At 39.9% G+C, this 22,248-nt stretch overlaps 1 gene segment (V, D, J or C); it reads right to left on the minus strand.

Moving 5' to 3' along the window:
- Positions 1-858: 858 nt before the first annotated feature.
- On the minus strand, positions 859-1,458 carry LOC113899367. The segment is given in 2 exon segments: positions 859-1,205; positions 1,410-1,458. Coding segments are annotated over 2 exon segments (396 nt in total).
- Between the last annotated feature and the right edge of the window lie 20,790 nt (positions 1,459-22,248).

Raw genomic sequence — 22,248 nt, forward strand, 5'->3', positions numbered from 1 at the left:
GTTTCTTAGAGTTTTCACCATGGTGAACTATTGGATTTTGGCAAATGCTTTTTCTACACATTGCTGCTGATGAACTAGCTCATCTTATTGTTGACTCACAACTCCTTCACTTCCCATTAGAAGTCCTCCTCATCTTCTTTGTCTTGGGCCAAGTATGTGTGTAACATAATGGCAAATAACAGCCACTTCTCTTCAACGTTACCCAGTACTGTGAGACTGAAGAAGGTGAGACAGACAAGTCTTTGTGGGTTCCAAGTGTCCTCATAGTTTAAGTCTGACTTTATGTGTCACAGTTTGTCCAGCTTTTGTCCTCACCAAACTTTCCTTTACAAATGTTACTCTAAGCTCACTTAAAGTGAATTCAGGCTCAACATCAGATATAAAAACAACAGCTTTTTACAGACTTGTCCACTAGCTCTAGCCTCTGCCTGAGATCTAGTCCTTATAACTAATCTCTTATTCTACATCACCCATGGTTCTGCTTTCCTGATTGTGCCCTGACACAAAGTCTAGGAGGAAATGACTAAGGACATGGTTTTGATGGTGACTCCACACAGCTAGACCCAGGTTTGTGATGAAGTAAAACTGCCAGTTTAAAGCATTATGGGACAAGTTTTCAAATCTAGACTTTACACATGTTCTGTATGGCTGACTTAAAGTCAAAAATTCAAGAGGAGAACGTATTAGTAGAAAGTTACTCTGGACATCTGTTTCCAATGACATAGAAGGAGCCTTTATCTAGAATTAAATCTTCTGATCCAGACCAGAACTTAAACAACCACAGGGCTATCATTTCTTGTCTGGGGTCTATGGGTGTGCATTTCAGCTGGGGTTCTGCAACAGGGGGTCTCTCTCTTATCAAGCTCTGGGTTTTTGTACAGCTTTTCCTATTACTTCAAGCACTGTGAGTTCACAGAGAGCACAGAAGTACTTTGAAGAATCTTCCAGCTGTAAGGATGAAATGATGAGGCTGATGGATTTATCTGCTTTCTGGAAGTTTACAGAATAGTGGCTGTTCCTTGCATTACCGTATTCTGAATACTGTTGAATAAGGAAAGTCATCTGTCCACTGGGAAGTGGCTTGTACCAAAAAAGGTAGTAAACACCCCAACTTGTTTCATACCAACAATTCAGGATGACTGACTGCCCCACTTGGGTGGATATATCTGGCTGGTCTTGAGTAACTTTCTGGGCCACACCAGATGCTGTGGGGAAAACAATCAGAAAACAAAGATGAAGCAGTGAATAAAATAGTGTAGGAGTTATTTAGGATCCAAAGACAAAAAAAAAAAAAAAAAATGAAATCATAAGATGCTTGCTTTTCCCTAGTCCTTCTTTCCTCCCCAAGTCCCTGTGAAGCACCACCTTTCACCCTGAATACTCACTCCCATGTTTGGAAGCATCCCTACCAGAGAAGGCGATGGCCAGGAACACCCAGAGCAGGCTGGAGAGCGGCATGAGGCATGGATTCCCCTGTTCAAATGTGCTTAGTTCTGCCTCAAGCTGAGAGTTCAGTGTCTTTGAGTGCCCAGCAGCACATATACATAATACCCGGTACCTGTGTGACTCCCCGCACAGGAAGTGGGGGTTATCATGTTCATAGACCACGTGGTCTGTGCATGCATGGGAAAACGTCTGTCTCACCACAAACCTTTACTTTGTCTACTTGTTTTTCCCTGGTCATTAAATTAATTAGATCCTGAAAGAAGGCATGAAAAAAGCAATCAGTATTCAAATTTGAGCTGAGGGGAACTGAATATTAAGCAAGTTGACGTACATTGATAATTATTCAGCAAAATGGTTTTTCCAGCTGATTTAAAATATAATTTACTATAGCCTATGAAATGTTCTGTTATCTATTAACTGGTCATTTATTAGCCTACACTTACTTTTCTTCATCCAGAATCTAATGATTCTTTAATAAAAGTTGCAGATCTTAGGCTTCTTGGTGAATGGAAATTTTATTCAAAATAATTATTGTATCTCATTGTATTGAGTTCTATGACTCTATTTAGGTTTTTCAATAAATAAAGTTACTTCACCATAAATGACAAAAAAATCAGTCCATCTGACTTTCAACATCTATTCAGTTTTAAATTTTGAATGAAATTATAACAGGAATAAAGTATTCTTTTGAAATTTGAAATTAAGTCTTATTTATTAGACTTTGAGGAAGATCAGGATATTCAGTCCTGTTCCTCCACAAGTAGAATTGCATTTATTAGACCATGTGTCCTGGAATTGTCCTGATGTCACATTTTCTATGTCATTGGTCCAAAGTGTTCAGTCTCACTTGTTAGTGGCTCATTATTTTTCTCTTTGTAAAATAATTCAAGATAAGTATGCCAAGTCTTTCTGTGACATAATGCTGTAATGCTCTCCCACAGAAGTTGGTATCTACAGGTTTCAAACACTTTCTTGTTGTTTTTCAGTTGCTAAGTCATGTCCAACTCTTTGTGACCCCATGGACTGCAGCACCCCAGGCTACACTGTACTTCAATATCTCCCAAAGTTGCTCTAATTCATGTCCATTGAGTCAATGATGCTATCTAATCATCTCATCCTCTGCCTCTCCCTTCTCCTTTTGCCTTCAATCTTTCCCATCATCAAGGTCTTTTCCAAAGAGTTGGCTCTTCACATCAGGTGGCCCAAGTATTGGAGTTTCAGCTTCAACATCAGTCCTTCCAGTGAATATTCACAGTTGATTCCTATTATGATTGACTGGTCTGTCTTCCTTGCAGTCCAAGGGACTTTCAAGAGTCTTCTCCAGCCCCACAGTTCAAAAGCATCAATTCTTCAGCTTTCAGCCTTATTTATAGTTCAACTCTTACACCGCACATGACTATTGGAAAAACCATAGCTTTGACTATACAGACCTTTGTCAGCAAAGTGATGTGTCTGCTTTTTAATATGTCATCTTAAGCTTCCTAGGTGGAACTAGTGGTTAAGAACTTGCCTGCAAATGCAGGAGACATAAGAGATGTGGGTTCAATCCCTGGGTCAGGAAAATCCCCTGGAGGAGGGCATGACAACCCATTCCAGTATTCTTGCCTGGGAAATCTCATGGACAGAAGATCCTGGAGGGCTACAGTTCATAGGGATGCAGAGCCAGACACGACTGAAGTGACTTAGCCCACCTGTAGGTTTGTCATATCTTTTCTTCCATGGGGCAAGCATCTTTCAATTTCATGGCTGCAGCCACTGTCCATAGGGATTTTGGAGCCAAAGAAAATAAAACCTGTCACTGCTTCTACTTTTTCCCCTTCTATTTGCCATGAAGTGATGGGACCAGATGCCATGATCTTAGATTTTTGAGTGTTTAGTTTCAAAGCAGCTTTTTCACTCTCCTCTTTCACACTCATCAAAAGCCTTTTCAGTTCCTCTTCATTTTCTCCCATTAGAGTGGTATCTTCTGTGTGTCTGAGGTTTTTTATATTTCTCCCAGCAATCTTGATTCCAGCTTGTGATTCATCCAGCCGGGTTTTTCACATGTTGTACTCAGCATATATGTTAAATAAGCAGGCGGACATTATACAGCCTTGAAAGACTCCTTTCCTGATTTGGAACCAGTCCGTTATTCCATGTCTGGTTCTAATTGTTGCTTCTTGACCTGCATACAGGTTTCTCAGAAGACAAGTAAGGTGGGCTGGTATTTCCATCACTTTAACAATGTTCCACAATTTGTTGTTATCCACACAAAGTTTTTAGCGTAGTCAATGAAGTAGAAATAGATGCTTTTCTGGAATTCCTTTGCTTTTCCACGATCCAATGAATGTTAGCAACTTGATCTCTGGTTCCTCTGCTTCTTTGAAATCCAGCCTGTACATCTGGAAGTTCTTGGTTCACACACTGCTGAAACCTAGCTTAAAAGATTTTAAGCATAACCTTACTTGCATGTGAAATGAGCACAACTGCATAATAGTTTGAACAATCTTTGACATTCTCAAGACTGGAATGAAAACTGACCTTTTCGAGTCCCATTCAAACACTTAGTATATGTCAATACCACAGAAGTTGATGATTGAAGTTTTATATACTGTGCATGATCATGAAGTATGTATCTCTCAGTCTTCCATTTAGTTTGATCATCTTAATAGATGAATTAATTTAAAAGAACCAAAAGCAAATAAGCAAGTGGAAAAGGAAGTATAGACACAGTCTCCAAAACAGTGTCAGTTCTTAAAATTTAAGGTCAAAAGAACTCATTAATAAGTGATGCAAGGAGAAGAGTTTACATGTAGTTGAACCATCTACTCTTCTGTCCCATTTCAACTCTGAATGACAGGCACCTGATATCCTGGCTTCTAATTATTTACAAGGAAGCAGAAGAGACTACAAATGTCCAGAGCAGTCTGGGGAGCAGAATGATAATACATATATTATATGTATCATTATATTATATGTATCATTTTATTATATATGTCACATGTTTTTATATCCACCTTTTTATGCATAGCTGTGAAATTTATCCCATTTGTAGGTTCTTGTTCTTGCCACTAAAATTAAGATACAGAATCATTCCATCACCCAAAAGAACTTACTTTGCAGACCATCCCACCTCCACAACCCTTGAAAATCCCTGAAATCTGCTGATGTCCTGGTTTCCAATTATTTGTTAACTAAGCAGAAGAGACCACAAAGGCCACAACAGCCTGAAGAGCAGCTTGATATTCTAAAATATATATGCTAATATAATAATTACATATACATACCAGGAAATTGATATTGCCAAAATTTTATTAAAATACAGATCGCAATCTGATACCTCAATTTTATATGCACTCTGGTTTTGATGCAAAGCTCTGTGAAACTTTATCACATGTATAGGCTCTTGTTACCACCATTAAAATCATGATATAGAGTTGTTCCATCTCTTTAAAAAAACTCTCTTTGTACACCCTCCCGAGGCCTGCAATTCTTTACAATCCAGGTCACTACTGATCTCCTTTCATCTTGTTTTTGTCCTGTTGAGAATGCTGTATAAATAGGTTCACACTACGTATACAGTCATAATAATCCAATAAGTGTAATCATATACCATGTAGCCTCTGAGATTGATTTTTTTAACTCAGCATAACATCCTGAGATTCACCTAGACTACATCATATATCAATAGTCTGTTCCTTTTCATCACTACAGACTGTCCCCAACTTATGATAACTCAATTTAGGATTTTTGACTTTACAGTAGTGAGAAAGTGGTATGCATTCAGTAGAAACCATACTTGGAATATTGAAATGTTATTTTTTCCTGGGCTAGCAACATGCAGTATTATGTTTCCTGGTGATTCTGGGCAGCAAGAGTGAGCTGAGCTCCTGGCCAGCCTCAAAATCATGAGTGTAAACAACTAACACATTTACAGCCATTTCATACCCATATAACCATCTTGATTTTCACTTTCAGTACAGTATTCAATACATTGCATAAGATTTCTATCCTTTTAGTATAAAATAGACTGTGTGAGTTGATTTTTCCCAACTGTAGGCTAATGCAAGTATTGGCCACATTTAAGGGAAGCTAGCTTAAATATACTGGATGGATTTTCTTTTTTTTTTATTTTAATTGATTTTTACTGGAGTATAGTTCCTTTACAATGTTAGTTTCTTCAGTGCAGCAAAGTGAATCAGTTTTACATGTACATATTTATCTCTATTCTTTTTTAGATTTCCTTCCCACATTAAATGAACTTTTGACTTCCTATTGTTTCAACTTAAAATGATTTATTGCAAAATAACCCTCTTGAAGTTGAGAAAGATGTATAAATAATATTTCACTGTATGAATGTACTACAGAATATTTATCTGTTCATTCAGTGAAGATCACTGGTTGATTTGCAGTATTAAGAATTCAGGAAGTGAATATTTAAGTGTATTTGAAATTCTTGGACTGTTTTCTAGAATGACTGGGCCATTCACCCTGCCACGATGCATGAGTGATCCAACTTCTTTGCATCCTTGCCAGAACTTGGTATTGTCACTATTTTTAATTTTAGCCCTTATGATATATGTGAAGTGGTATCTCTTTGTAGTTTTAATTTGGATTTCCCTAATATAAATTTAAGGGTATATTCTTTGTATTTTCTACATAGATAATCATGTTACCAGCAAATAGTGTCAGTTTTATTTCTTATTTCAACTCTATAAGATCATTACCTCTATTTTCTTTACTTCTTGCTCCAACATCTAGCACTGTACTAAAAGAGTGACAAGAATGGACACTCTCATTTTTTTCTCTTTCTTAGAGAAAATTATAGTCTTTTATTAATAAGAATACCATTAGTCATTGAGGAAATTCCCCACTATTCTTGTGATTCTCAGAGTTTTCACCATAATTGACTACTGAATTTTTGCAAATCCTTTTTTTTTTCTGACTAGATTAATATGATGATATGATTCTTCTTTTCTACCCTGGTAATATGGTGAATTTTATCCATTGATTTTCAATATTAAAGTGTCTTGCACCCTTGAAAGAAATTACATTTGTGCTTGGTATATTACTTATTTTACATATCAATGAATTTTACTTGCTAAAATATTTTAAGAAATTTGCGTCTATCTTCTAGATAAAAGATATTTTCCTGTACTTTTCAGTTCTTTATGGTCTTTGTCTGATTTTGGCATCAAGGTAATATTAGCCTCATAAAATGAGTGAAGAATTATTTTCTTTCTATTGTCTGCAAGAAACTGTGCATAATTCATGCTAATTCTGCTTCAATGTTTGACAGAATTCTTCAGTGACACTGAGTCTGGGGATTTTTTTTTTTTTATTAAAAATTCAATTTCTTCGTAGATGTCATGACTTCAGCTTTCTCTGGCCCCTGCTCTGAGGAGAGATGAGGAGGAGCGACCCCTGGAGCCCACAGTGAGGTTTGGGGACAGACAGCAGGTGCCTCCAGAGCATGGTGCCCTTGCCCAGAAGTAGGTTCCTGCCTCTGAGAGCTGGGAAACCGTGAGGTGCAGGGAGCTGTGTTGTCTAGACTCTCCAAGCCGACCTGTCCATCTCCGATCCATCTTCACTTCTCCACCCTTAGCTAATATCATCAAGAGGACAGGGCTGCCCCCAGGCCTCTGCTTATACCATTGTAAGCTGTAAAAAGTGCTCAGGGAATTGCAGTACGTGGTGAAGTTCTCTCCTTCTTGCAGAAGCAAGAATTCAGGAAAATGCTTTATCTGTTGTTTATTCATTTCTGTTCAGAAAAACAGAGGGAAGTAACAGAGAAAGTCTGATTAGATGTTTATTCTCTCAGCTGTAATGGTCTCTCTCATTCTTCTTGTGTATTTTCTCCTTCTTTCCATGTCTCTCTCCCCAACTCTCTCTATCTCCCACATTTTAGTTTTCATTTTTTTCTCAACATCCTTCTCTCAGTCAGAAAATCCCACTCTTACAGTTGCCTGCAGATAAGATTCTGCTGTGCTGAATTTTCTGGGAGCAATCAGGGAAACGCCAAACTCACATGATATTTGTATCCATAAGATCAACACTGGTGCTAACAGTAGCATCTCCCTTTTCTTCCTCTTCAGAAAGAGTTGCTGTATCTGCCTGCTCCTAAAAGGGTTTCCATTGTATCACCTTCTTCCAGACCTAGAGAAACCTGGTCTAGACTGCCTTTGGGAAATAAAAAAGAAAGGAGTGACTGCAGTTTGAGACAGCCCATCACTTACCACCATGTTACCCGCCCGTCTTCCCCACGGAGTGTCTGTTTGCAGATGCTGCCCCTCTGTGACTGGATCAAAAATTGCTGATCCAGTAATACCTGGTAAATAGTGGTTACTCAAACATTTGTTAAATGATAAATAAATGGGTATGTTTACTTATGTGAGAATTTGAATGCAAATGTCCCAGAGAGTAATTGAATTAATTACTATTTAAAGTAATTAAAAAATGCCTTTCCATGAATGTAAACAATCAGGAGTTGCTTGTAGCTATTTAGAAATGTTACCTTTAGAAAACTGTGTTAGCCCCAGTAGTCCTTGTTCTACCGTTACAAATTATCACAAATTTGATGGCTCTAGAAAGCAAGAATTGGTTCCCTACAATCTGGAGGTCAGAAGTCTGAAAACAAGGTGTCAGCAGGAACATACTCCTTCTAAATGGTCTAGGAGAGAATCCTTCCTTGCCTCTTCTGGCTTCTGGTGGCACCATGTGGTCCTTTGCTTCCGACTGTGTACCTCCAACCTCCTCCTCCATCGAGAAGACCTCACAAGGACTTCTTACCTGTGTGTCTCTTAAAAGGACACTTGTCACTGGATTGAGGCCCCACCAAGATAATCCAGTATGATTGGATTTTGATACGCTTTTCTTAATTACATTTGAAAAGTTTTTCTGTTAAATAAGTTCACATTCACAGTTTCCGAGGATTAGGATGTGAATGTATCTTTCAGGGCCCGCCCTCCAATGCACTATAGGGTCCTTAATGTCTTTGAACTGTTGCCATGCAGTTATATAAATGGTAGACATCTCAAGACTTCTTTGAAGTCAAAAGTAAATCTGAATCTGAATTACTTTATATATAGAAACAGAAAGAGAAGCAGGTTTAGGATGTAATGGAAAAGGAAAATCCCATGAGTTAACAAAGTTCTTTGAAATGCACATCATTGGGATAACTTTTCCTTTTCAGCCATGTTGGATTTGGATCCCCAAAATGAAGACAAATCTAGGAATGCTATGTTGGTGAAGGCTCCACCTCCACCCTAAAAGAGCAAGGGGTCTGGAGCAGCACTCGGGGATACTTTAAAAGTTCCCTGGTCTTCATGCAGATCAGGAGCCCTGCCACAGTTTACACAGAAGGATGTAAACCAAGACAGAATAGTCACACACTGGAGAAGGTTGCCCTTTCCCAACTCACACCATCCTATTTGCTATAGCCTATCTCTGGGTCTTGTGCCTAGAAGGAGATATTTGCTAAATGAAAAGAAGGGAACCTGACTGTGGTTTGGTTTGTGGACTAAAAGGAATCTCTTCATGCCTCGTAGGAACCAGTTTGAATGAATATAAATATAAGATGTCCCTCAGTAGCAAATATTCCTGTCAAACAATCTTAAGAGGGGACCAGATCCAAAAATATTTATAGTTAAAAATTAACAATATTATCCGCTATGATTTCACATAAGAAGTAATGTTGCTTGAACTGGGCTGTAAAGGTTGAGTACATATATGTGTTTTACTCAAGTACTTGGGAAAAACCATTCTGACCACAGAGGACAGCATCCACAAATGTTCAGATTAAGGAAAAAGCTTAATACCAGCATAAATGGTTTTATTTTAAAGTGGCTGATGTACATCTAGAGTATGAGGCAGAAAAGAGTGAATGAGAAAACTAGAAGTAACTCAGGGGAAAATTGTACATTGCCTTGTAATTCTTAATATAAAATTTGATCTTTACAATTTCTAATGGTTCCTCATTATCCAAAGATGAGCAGGAAGTGAACTAATTTTATGTATTATTGTTGTTATTATTGTTATTCAGTTATTGTTATTGTTATTGTTGTTCAGTCGCTAAGTCATGTCCAATTCTTATTGACCCATGAACTGCAGCATGCTGGGCTCCTCTGTCCATGGGATTTCCCAGGCAAGAATACTGGAGTGGGTTGCCATTTCCTTCTCCTATATATATATATATAAACTCTGTGGTCACGTAGAAGTCAGATTCAAAGAGTTGAGAATAAAGGCAGGAAGAGAGTGAAGCGGCCTTTGCAGTTATCCAAGTGAGAGGTGCTAAATGCTTGGATTAGGGGAGCTGCAAGGAGTATAGAGATGAGGAAGTGGGTGTGGGTGCTATTTGAGAAGTAAACTGACATGACCTTGATGACTATTAAGGTCTATGTGCTTCATTAGCACTCTGGTGCCAGTTGCCACAAGGAATGTATTTATTCTATCAACTCATGTGGATCTAGTGGCCAAAGTTACCTCCAGTGATTCTTGCTTCCTGATATCTGGGACCTTGTGTAGCCCCCGTACACATTGAGCCCAGGCTGGCTGCATGACTTACTGTAGTAAACAGATGAGCAGAAGTTAACATCATGCCAGTTCTGAGGCGAAAGGTGGCGACTCTTTGGCAGTTGACACTTCTGTGATTTGGAAGCCCCGAGGCACAGTGTAAGCTGCCCAGCTTCCCTCAGGGCCACAGAGAGAGATCACATGTATGGGCCATGGTCACTCCTGAAAATGTCTGAGGAAGAGATGAGCCCGGGCCTCTGAGATTTCAGTTAAGCCTCAGCTTCCAGTCAACCCCACTAATTAAGGGAGTAAATTGAGGGATTCCAGTGCAGTTGAGCCCCCTTTCACCGCATGGAGCAGAGGTATCATGAGATAATTAAACAGTAAGTTTTGAGGTGGTTTGTTGTGCAGCAGAACACAATGACACTAAAGCCCATGAAGAGAATCCTGTTGAAGACTTGTGAGATATGAGCAAAAATGAAATGTGTTTTTCCTCTCTCTGATTTCTGATTGTCTCTAAGAGCTTACCTGAAACATCTGTCTGTTTCATCAAACTTCATTTCACGTGTGGTCTGAGTGCTCCTGCCTTAGCACAGAAGATTAGCTGGTGATGAGCAGGTGTGATCAGAGAAGACCATGGCACCCCACTCCAGTACTCTTGCCTGGAAAATCCCATGGACAGAGGAGCCTGGTGGGCTGCAGTCCATGGGGTCACTAAGAGTCAGACACGACTGAGCGACTTCACTTTCACCTTTCACTTTCATGCATTGGAAAAGGGAATGGCAACCCACTCCAGTGTTTTTGCCTGGAGAATCCTGGGGACGGGCGAGCCTGGTGGGCTGCTGTCTATGGTGTCACACAGAGTCGGACATGACTGAAGCAACTTAGCAGCAGCAGAAGCTCAGGTGAGATGAGAGCCTTGGGCCCCACAGAACAGGAGCAGGTGGTTGGTTGATCATGTTGGGGCCCTACAGTAAACAGGGAGATGTGAGCTTTCCTTGTTCAATTTGATGTTTATATTTCACTCATTCTTCTCACTCCAAGTGACTTTAAAAAATGAGGGACTATTTAAGAGGTCATATCTGTATCTCTATAACTAACACAACAGAATATTTTCAATTTCAAATCCATTTGAGAACCCAAAGAAACTGAAAAGTTTGGTGCATGTTTGCTTGGTTGTATATGACTTTCATAAAGACACAGGTATTTTTTAAGTAATCTCATTTCCAGGTTTGCATTTTCCCCAGGTTTATAAGAGTAGATTTTCCAAATTATGTGCCACTGCATCCAGGAATTGATTACCTGTGTGGAAAGTGCTTTATCTCCTTACCTCCTAAGGTGAGGAAGAACCCAGGGAATGTGGGTCAGTTTCAAGCAGCATTCTATATTGAAGTGCTGTACAAATGTAATCAGTTTCTATATGTTCTTTGGTATGAAAAATACATGAAGCACTGTGTTGCAGCAACACACAGTATAGACACATTTTGTCCTTGCTTTTTCTCTGTGCTTTTTGTTTCTACCAATTCAGAGTTAGCTAAAACACAGGGATAGTATTAGAAATTTCTTCCATTGATCTTTATGCCAATAATGTTGAAGATCCAGTTTGGGAAGTTGACCAGCAGCTCTTTTTTTTGCATGTTGTTTAATTCCATCAACACTACTGTACAATGAACTACAGGTTCACCTCACTCATTTCTGTGCTCTACCTTCCAGTTCTATGCACATGCATATAGCAAGACGGATTCAACCATTTGCAATCTGGTGGACAAATAGATTCACTACTGCTTTGTGAATGATCTTTGAAAAAGAAATCTTTGACATGAACATCTCTTAAATAGTTTTGGTCTGAGGGATTTGTATGCAAACCAGTATTGTTTTTATAATATGTATTATCTTTCCTAAACATAATGACACTAACAGATTTTTTTTTAATATAAATTTATGAAAGAGAGAGAGCACAATAACAACGTAATTCAGGAGACTGGACAGAGGCTGGATATTAATTACTGATGTGTATGGTGGGGCTGCTGCTGCTAAGTCGCTTCAGTCGTGTCCAACTCTGTGTGACCCCATAGACAGCAGTCCACCAGGCTCCGCTCTCCCTGGGATTCCCCAGGGGAGAAACCTGAAAACACAAGCTATAAGATGAAGAGGCCTGGAAGCAAGTTAATTCATGTTGACAAACCCCAGAAAGACCCCAGAATTAGCAGCCTCTGCCAGAGGAGCCTGGCGGGCTACCGTCCATAGTGTCCATAGCTTAGAGTTGGACACACCTGAAGCGACTAAGCAGCAGCAAAGCACCAATGAGTTATTAAGTTAAAATGTTAGTCACTCAGTCGTGTCCAACTCTTTGTGACTCCATGGACTATAGCCCATCAGGCTCCTCTGCCCATGGAATTATCCAGGCAAGCATATGGGTAGCTATTCCCTCCTCCAGGGGATCTTCCTGACCCAGGGATCGAACACGGCTCTCCTGCATTGTAGGCAGATTCTTTACCATCTGAGCCATCAGAGAAGCCCAATATAGTATTAAACTGGTGGGTTATTTGGAAATCTGCAAAATGAGCACAGGATCAGATAATTGATCAGCTTCATATACCTTCATATAGCTGGAAATTACTAAGTAAGAAACTCAGATCCTGGAGTTTGGTTACTGATTCATTATGACAATTACAATATAAACTGGGGGAGAGACCAAGGGGCTGCTGTCTATGGGGTCGCACAGAGTCGGACATGACTAAAGTGACTTAGCAGCAGCAGCAGCAGCAGATATCACAGCGATTTTTCAAAATGCAACCAGCCACATAGTAAAGAAATAACATACAGGTGTCCACCTAGTAGGAAGTTTGAACAAAAGCAAAACCAAAATCTCCAATGAGTTAAATGAGACAGAATTGATTGTTCTGGTATAAAACATGCAGACTTCCATGCCAGATGTGTGAGACAGCATATCCCCATATTACATTCATGCACATAAGGAAATACCATAAAGACTAGCTCTTAGGATGCAGCAATAGTGAGGGGTAAATATTACCCAGGTATAACCACATTATTTTAGATAGTTTTGAAAACTATCTAGTTTACTTGGAATAACAGGGAAAGAGGAGGCTAGGAATTGGAATTAATGATATGGCCAGTATACTGGTGGTAGTGGAGATTAGTGATGTTTAGGAACAGTCCAGTTAGTTGAGGAAGCTACAGTGACTGGAATGCCTGTTTATCTATGTCTGCATTTTCCCCTGATTATCAAAAACACTGTCATTCATTGAATGTCCTTTTTCCTCCAGACAATGGCTCTTCATCAATGCTTGTCCCAAAGCAGCAGCAGGCATGGGTTTGGGGATGGGCTGCAGAAGGCTGAGGGGCACTGTGTGGAGGCACAGAGGTATGTGGCTGAGTCTTCAGGCTGGGATCCTCTGATGTACATGGAGCTGTAGCCCTCCTTAGTATTCAGAGTGACTCTCACTCGTCCTTGCTTCTTTTCATCCCCATTTACACTTATTACAAACAGGTTCTTGGGGCTCTTTGCAGGTTCCCATCTGTACCAATGTAAAGCATAGAAAGAGCTGGAAGGGAAACTGCAGGTGAAATTGGTGGTCTCTCCTTCCTGAAACCACAGCAAGGGAGGATGCTGTTCCACAATCAAGAGGCTGCTCGCTCCTGTTCAGAAAGTCAAGGGCACACATAGAAACTGATTTCTCTACAGTGTTCATTGCCTTCACACATTCCCAGATATTAGAATCTTGAGGTACCTGACTGCATCTCCTTCCTTCCCCATCACCACCCCAGACTGTTCAGAATGTCTTCAGCAGCCCCAGGACTTACGGCCAAGATGAAGCCACAGGATCAGCCATGAGGCTGGTAAAGTGTTCCTCTCCATTTATCCTGATCAAGTATCCTCAGCAGAGGAACGTTCTGCAGCCTAGATCTGTGAAACATGCTGCTTCAGAAAATAGGTTTCTGTACCTGATTGCCCAACCAATCAGAGACAAGACCACATACGTGTGCTAGAAACACACCAAACATTTCTGCCCTAGAATCAGTTGCCTGTGGTTCAAAATGAGGGATCAAACACTGCTTTCTTGAGACCAACTTCACAAACATTGAGATGAGCTCACTATACAAAGAGAACTGACAACCTTTCAGAAGTGGGCTGCTTATCATGGACTGCTACTATTCAACTTGAGAGAGTGGGATGGTAATATGTGACATGAATCCCGCTTTGGTTAAGAATCTTTATATGTATTCTAAACAAAATTTTAAAAATTTTCAGATTCCCCAAATAGAAATGTTCACACATAATGTGCTGAATTTTCTTTTGCTTCATGTACATTATTCTAATATGAAAGTCACACAACAGAGTTACTATTATTCCTAATTTACAGATAACAAAAACTGTAGCTCAAAGAGTTTGGGTGAGTAACTCAAGGTGAAATATCAGGGAAGTGGCATAGTAAGAATTAGAACACTTATCTATCTGGTATGGAACATATCGTGTTTGGAATTTGTCATGCCCCTACGTTAATGATATTCTGTAAATGTTTTAAATGTCAGAGGTTATATGTTTTAAAAATAATAGAGGTCTACTTGTTGATTTTCTTTCTTTTTTTAAAAAGAATTTTCTTAATGTCAATCATTTTTTAAGACTTTATTAAATTTGTTACAGTATTGCTTCTGGGTTTTCTAATTTTTTTGGGGGGTGGGGACAAGGCATGTGAGATCTTAGCTCCCCGATCAAGAATCAAACCAGCACAACACCCACTGCACTGGATAAGTACTTCAAGGACAACACAATACTGTATTAAGATAGAGAGTTACTCTTGGGATGAGGAAAGGCCTGTGCTCTAAGTAAGGTATGGAGGGAGGGCTCCACTCTGACACTTAGACTGCAACACCAGGCAAGGTACTGAACCTCTCTCATGTTCAATTTCCATTTCTGTGAATAGTCAGTATCCTTCTTCTGGGCACTGGGCTCGCAGTGGCATTCATCATCTCATTCACTTCTCCTAAGAACCCTGCATGGTAGATTCTATCAATATCCACCTTGCAGATATGAGGAAACTGATGCATAAAAATAATTAAGTGATACTCCCAAGATCACTCAACTAATGAGTGGTAGGTCTGGAAACATAATCCAAGTCTTCCATCTCAAGCACTGTTACACTGCCTCCCTAAAGTAGCGTGGACCCAACCTTGAAGGGTTAGGATAGGGACTAAGTGAGAGCACACCTGAAAATCGCCTCGCACAGCACTGCCCCAGCGTGCGCTCTCAGTCAGCTACAGGCAACGCACAGAACGCTGAGGACTGGGATCCAAACCCTCAAATTTCAAAGGAGTCTCTCCACAAGATAGAGCTTAATATTTTTTGAGGTGTAATTGACAGTTTAAATGGTAGATTTCATGTGAATAAGTTTCCATGGTCTATCATGTTCTTACTGTTCAGGGAAAATCAGCTCATTAGGGTGTTATATTGAGAGATTGAGATGTTGTTGTTGGAATGAGTCTACCAAGCAGTGTTTGCCGTGATTGCTTAGTTTTTTCCCCATTTTTGAGTCTTGCTCCCATTCTCAGAATATTTCTATACTCTACTACAAGAAAGGACAGAGCAGTAGAAACTATTTCATTTACCAGAAGAAGAAGGGAAAAAGAAGACACCTCTTTGTGCAATAATTCTGAGCTTCCTTTCCAAGGTAGCCTATTACGTGCCAGCCAAAATCATTGCATGTAAGATGTTACAAGAAAACATGAAGATACTTTTTGGCCAACCCAATATTTGTCGTTTGAAGTCAATCATTTTCACATCTGGTAGGCAAAGATGAAAAACCAGCCAGTTGTCCCGAATCTTCTCTCTCCTTTGATTTCTGCGTTGAGACTTTTACTGACTTTGGTTGAACAATGGCAGCCCCTATTGTGACTAGCGTGCATGCGTACATGCTTAGCCTCTCAGTCTCTGAAACCTTTGGACTGTAGCCACTCAGGCTCTTCAGTCCATGGGATTCTCCAGGCACATAATACAAGCGACTAGGTTTGCCCGCAATTTAATCCATGATCACTAGAGGGCGGCAAGGAGCCCAGGGTAAGCGTCACAAAAATTTAGCAGGACACCAGCTGGCAGTGCTTCCGCTTTCATTCTTGCTACGCAGTCGCTGGAGCCTGATTCTCTGGGAATGCAAATAGTAACATTAAGATAAAGCAGTCACAAAGGTGTGACATTTGAGTTTTCAGAGGTGCACCATGTAAATGTTTCGAGGGATAGCGTCACAGCAGAGAGGGCAAAGGCAAGAGGCACAGGTCTTGATATAGGGATATGCTTGGAGTGTTTAAGGAGTGAAATCTCTTCTTTTCCTGTAGCCTCTTGTTTTTCCAGGCACACTACAACTAATAAACTTGCTAAAGCATTTAGCACTTAACTGGATAGTGGATGATTTCCTCATCTACTAATCCTGGGGCAATTTGTACCTAGGTTTACCATCTTCTTTCCTAGTTGCCTTTAGTTTCCAGTTTAAACTAGTATAATGTCACCATCACTGAGACATCCAGCCTCCCTGTCTTAGATCCAAGTGCTTCTCCATACCCAAACTTTCTCTTCAGGAGCCCTCTAAGATGGTACACTCTGGAAGACAATAAAAGTTCGGGACACTTTTCACAGTTAGAAAAGTTATGTCTCACTTCTCAAAGATTAAAAGAAAGGGAACCTGTCTTATAGGGTTTTAACACTTAAATTAGGTAATGAATTGTAAATTCACCCATGCCTTACTATATTATAGTAAAGCTCAATAAATATCAACTTTCTTTATTCTACTAAAGAATACCTTTCCTTCAAAGTCCACTTCTGTGACCTACTTTCCCCCTACACACACATCAGTTCAGTAATGGAAGCTTCCAGGATATTTACTTAATCACTCACTTTCCTGGAGATAGTCACTATTTTTCCTTATCCTTTTGGTGTCATATACATCTAGCTACATTGATACACTCAGGCTGAAAGGACACGGATGGAACAGATGAGGTTTGATCTTTGTTTCTGTAAAAACAGTAAAATCAAGGTCATATTGCATGTTTACTATGTATTGGATATAATATTTCTGATTTCGATCTCCAAAATTTTGCTATTCTTATTAGCTATTTTCTCTTCTTATTGATTTATGTGCTTTTAATATATCCTGCATTTGAGTCCTTTTTCAGGACTGTGTATTGCATACATAGCCTTCCAGTCCGGCCTTGACTTTTCCCTCTCTTTGCAGTGATTTTTAACAAACAAAAACAATTTTAAAATATACTTGTGTCTTCATAAGAAGCTCTTGAAACTTTGATGTGTTTGTTTTCTTAGAAATGTTTACCTTTTGTGACTGTTATTGCCTGTGATAAGTCAGGTATCATTATTAATGATGTTTCCCAGAATATAGCATATCAATTTCCCCTGAGTATTAGTAAGAGTTTACCCACTAAAATAGACACTTGAATTTGTCTTCAATGCTTTGCAAACTTCTGCCAAAACCACAGAGGTGGACTTGCAGAATTCCTTATTCATCTTTATTACTTTACATATAGCATTGTTCCTGAATAAGGAGCTTGTTTTATATGAAGTTAAGTACAACAGTGAGTAGAGATTCTTGCTATGAGCAGAGATTATAGAATAGGTAATGCAGGAGGTAGTTATAAATACCAGTTACGACCTTGTGGCCATTTGCAGTAACAAAAAATATAATAGTTATGAAATTACTTTCATTTTATATGAATATATTTATGTATACATTAACCATTTTTAACTTCCATCTCCAGTTTTCCTGCCTGTAGTAGCATAAAATGTGTTACTGCTACTGCTAAGTCATGTAAGTTGTGTCCGACTCTGTGCGACCCCATCGACGGCAGCCCACCAGGCTCCTCCGTCCCTGGGATTCTCCAGGCAAGAACACTGGAGTGGGTTGCCATTTCCTTCTCCAATGCATGAAAGTGGAAAGTGAAAGGGAAGTCTCTCAGTCATGTCCGACTCCTAGCAACCCCATGGACTGCAGCCTAGCAGGCTCCTCCGTCCATGGGATTTTCCAGGCAAGAGTACTGGAGTGGGGTGCCATTGCCTTCTCTGATAAAATGTGTTACTGCAAGTTAATTTTTATCTCTTTGTAGCTCAGTAGTCAAGTTAAAGAATTCAATGGATCCTCTGATTCAGCTATCAGAGGGAAGAGCATTTAGGGGTCTAAATGGATAAATGAACTTGGTATTCTCTTTGAGGGAGATAGGTTGCTTTGGTTGATTGAAGAAATAATTACATCATGTTGACAGGAAGCATAATTTTCCTGTTGTCCTTATTAAAAAGTAGTGTTGTTCAAGGAGGTACTGATGAATACTTAGTTAACAAGGAGGGAAGTTAACTAGTTAAGGTATTATGGTAGCTTTGTACTGTTTCACCTTAACTATCTGGAAATCTATTTTCTTGACTTTGCTTCTCTTTTTTGTTCTGGGTTAGGCTTGGCCATGAAAGAGATTTGTATAAGTTTTGGAAGGTACTTGTGATGAAGTAGCCATATTTTTATGTTCCTCGGGTTATTGCAGAGCTCCAGGGACTGGCAATACATAATGTTGCTGATGATCTGATAGTTCAACTTATTATTGACTCATAACTCCTCTACCTCCCATCAGATCTCTTACTCATGTTCTCTTTGTATTGGACCAAGTGTGCATGTAGCATGATGGCAAATGGCATCCACTTCTCCTGAAGGCCCCCCACCACTGTGCAACTGAAGGAGGTAAGAGACGGACAAGTTTCAGTGTGTCTTGTGGGTTCCGTTGTCCCCATACACTTCCACACATGTCACAGTTTCTCCATGCTTATGTCCACATCCAACTTTCCTTCACAAATGTTACTCTAGTTGACTTACACTGAATTAAACTCAACACCAAATACAAATTAACCATTTTTATGGACTCTTCCACCAGCTCTACCTGTTGCCTGTGTTCTAATCCTTATAACTTATCTCTTACTCTACATCACTGGTGGTTCTCTTTCTCTAATTGTGCCCCGACACAAAATCTGAGAGGAGAGGACTTAAGGAAATTATTTTCATGACGATTTCAGCTTCCAGACCCAGATTTGTGATGTGAGGATCTTTAGGTGAAACTGCCATTTTATATTCTTTTGGGGCAAGTTTTCAAATTTAGACAACTTTACACATGCTCTGGATGGTTGACTTAAAAGTCAAAAATTCAAGATGAGAATATAGGAGTAGAAAGTTACCCTGGACACCTGCTTCCAAATGACATGGAAGGAGCCTTCTTTTAGTATTAAATCTTCTGATCCAGACCACAGATGAAACAAGCACAGGACTATCATCTCTTGTCTGGGGTCTGCAGGTGTGTATTTTGGGGGTAGTCCTGCACCGGGGGTGAGAGGGGGTGGGGTTGTGGGGGAGGGGGGTCTTCTCTCTTATCCAGCTCAGAAGTTTTTGTTCAGCTTTTCCTGTCACTTCAACCACTGTGAGTTCCCAGAGAGCACAGAAGTACTTTGCAGAGTCTTCCAGCTTTAAGGCTGAGATAATGAGGCTGATGGCTTTATGTGATTTCTGAAAATTTATGGAGTAGCGGCCATCCCTTGCATTCGGGCTGTAAGAATTCTGACCAATAAGGTAAATCATCTCTCCACTGGGAAGCTGCTTATACCAAAAAATGTTATAACTGTTCCAACTTGTCTCATACTGACAGTTCATGGTGGCTGACTTCCCAACTTGACTGGATATTTCTGGCTGGTCTTGAGTAACTTTCTGGGCCACGCCAGATCCTGTGAAAAAAATCAGAAAACAGAGATGAAGCAGTGAATAAAATAGTGTAGGAATTAGATTCATTTAGGTCTCCAAAAAGAAAAACCAAACTAAAATCCTAAGATGCCTGCTTTTCCCCAGTCCTCCTTTCCTCCCCAAGTCCCTGTGAAGCTCCACATGCCTGTGTGCAGTCCTTTCACCCTGAACACGCGCACCCATGCTTGGAAGCCTCCCTACCAGAGAAGGTGAAGGCCAGGAGCACCCAGAGCAGACTGGAGAGCGGCATGAAGCATGGAATCCCCTGCTCAAATGTGCTCAGTTCTGCCTCAGGCTGAGAGTTCAGTGTCTTTGAGTGTCTGGCAGTACATATACATAGTAACTGGTTCCTGTGTCACTCCTACAAACAGGAAGTGGGGTTTGTCATGTTCATAGGTAATGTGGTCTGTGCACAGATGGGGAAAAAAAGTGTGATTCACCACAAACCTTTACTTTGTCTATTTTTTTCACCATAATTAAGTTACACTGAGTCTGAAAAAAGGGCTTCCCTGATAACTTAGTTGGTAAAGAATCTGCCTGCAATGCTGGAGACCCTGCTTCAGTTCAAGCCTGAAAGAGGACTTTGCAAAAGCAGTTATTAGTAAAGATTTGAGCTGAGGGGTATTGAAGAACAAACAAGTTGACATTCATTGATGATTATTCAACAGAAAAATTTTGCCATCCCATCTAAAGTAGGATTTGTTTTTAAAATTTTTATTGGAGTATGGTTGATTTACAATGTTGTGTTACGGCAAAATGAAATGTCCATGGACAGAGGAATGGATAAACATGTGGCACATATGTACAATGAAATTGTTGTTGCTCTTTAGTTTCCAGTCCCCTCAGACTCTGTGACCCCATGGACTCTAGCCCATTAGGCTCCTTTGTTCATGGAATTTCTCAAGCAAAAATAATGGAGTGGGGTGCCATTTCCTTCTCCCAGGGGCTATACCTGACCCAGGGATCGAATCCACGTCTCCTGCTTGGCAAGCAGATTCTTTACCACAGAGCTACCAGGAAAAACGCACAATGAAAGCACTCAGCCATGAAAAAGAACAAAATAATGACATCTTCAGCAACATGAACAGACCTACAATAAGATGTAGTACAAGCTATGAACTCTTCTTGTAATCTACTTACTTACTGGTCATTCATTTAGCCTATGCTTACATTTCTCCATCCAAAATCTAAATACTCTATTTAAAAATTCACAGACTTTGGTCTTGGAGAAAGGCAGTCTTATCCAAAATTTTTGATAAATTTTTTTTCTGGGTTTTAGAGCTCTAAAATATTGTTAAAATACAAATGATAACCTGATACCTCAGCTTTATATGCACTCTTTTTTATGCATAGCTCTGTGAAATTTTGTCACAGGTGCAGATTTTTGTACCACCACTAAAATCATGATACAGAATTGTTCCGTCTCTCTAAAGATAACCATTTTCCTGCCCTCCCCATCCCTGCAACTGGTGATGACCCCTAGCAGATGCTGATCTTTTCATCTCTATATTTTGTCTTTATGAGAACTCTATATAAGTAAACTCATACAGCATGTATACAATCATAAAAATATGTTAAGTGTAATCATCTACCATGTAGTCTTCTGAGACTGACTTTTTTTTCACTCAGCATTGACATCCATCTAGGCTATTGAGTGTATCAATACTCGGTTTCTTTTAATCACAAGAGACTGTGTCTAACTTATGATGAATCAACTTAGGATTTTTGACTTTCTGGTTTAGAGAAAGCTATGTATGCATTCGCTAGAAACCATACTTTGAGTTTTGAATTTTGATCTTTCCCCATGCTAGCAACATGCTGTATTACATCCTCTGATGGTTCTTGGTAGCAACTGTGAGCTAAGCTCTCAGTCAGACCCAGGAACAGGAAGGTAAACAACTGATCCACTTACAGCCATTCTGTTCCCGTACAACCGTTATGTGTTTCACTTTCAGTATAATACCTTTAAGGTAGGCCAGGCAAGGCTCTGACTCACAGTAGGGTAAGTATATTAAATGCATTTCCCACTTACTGATATTTTCAACTTAAAATGGTTTATTCAGACTTAACCCTATTGCAAGTTGAAATAGATCTATAAATTATATTTTATTGTATGAATGTTCAGTTCAGTCACTCAGTAGTGTCTGACTCTGTGACCCCATGGACTGCAGCAGGCCAGGCTTTCCTGTCCATCACCAACCCCTGGAACTTACTCAAACTCATGTCCATAGAGTCGGTGATGCCATCCAACCATCTCATCCTCTGTCATCCCCTTCTCCTCCTGCCTTCAATCTTTCCCAGCATCAGGGTCTTTTCCACTGAATCAGTTCTTCCCATCAGGTGGCCAAAGTATTGGAGCTTCAGTTTCAGCATCAGTCCTTCAATGAATATTCAGGACTGATTTCCTTTAGGACTGACTGGTTGGATCTCCTTGCAGTCCAAGGGACTCTCAAGAGTCTTCTCAAGCACCACAGTTCAAAAACATCAATTCTTCGACACTCAGCTCTCTGTATAGTCCAAC

The sequence above is a fragment of the Bos indicus x Bos taurus genome, chromosome 10 (assembly GCF_003369695.1).
Source record: "Bos indicus x Bos taurus breed Angus x Brahman F1 hybrid chromosome 10, Bos_hybrid_MaternalHap_v2.0, whole genome shotgun sequence".
NCBI classification, from domain to species: domain Eukaryota; kingdom Metazoa; phylum Chordata; class Mammalia; order Artiodactyla; family Bovidae; genus Bos; species Bos indicus x Bos taurus.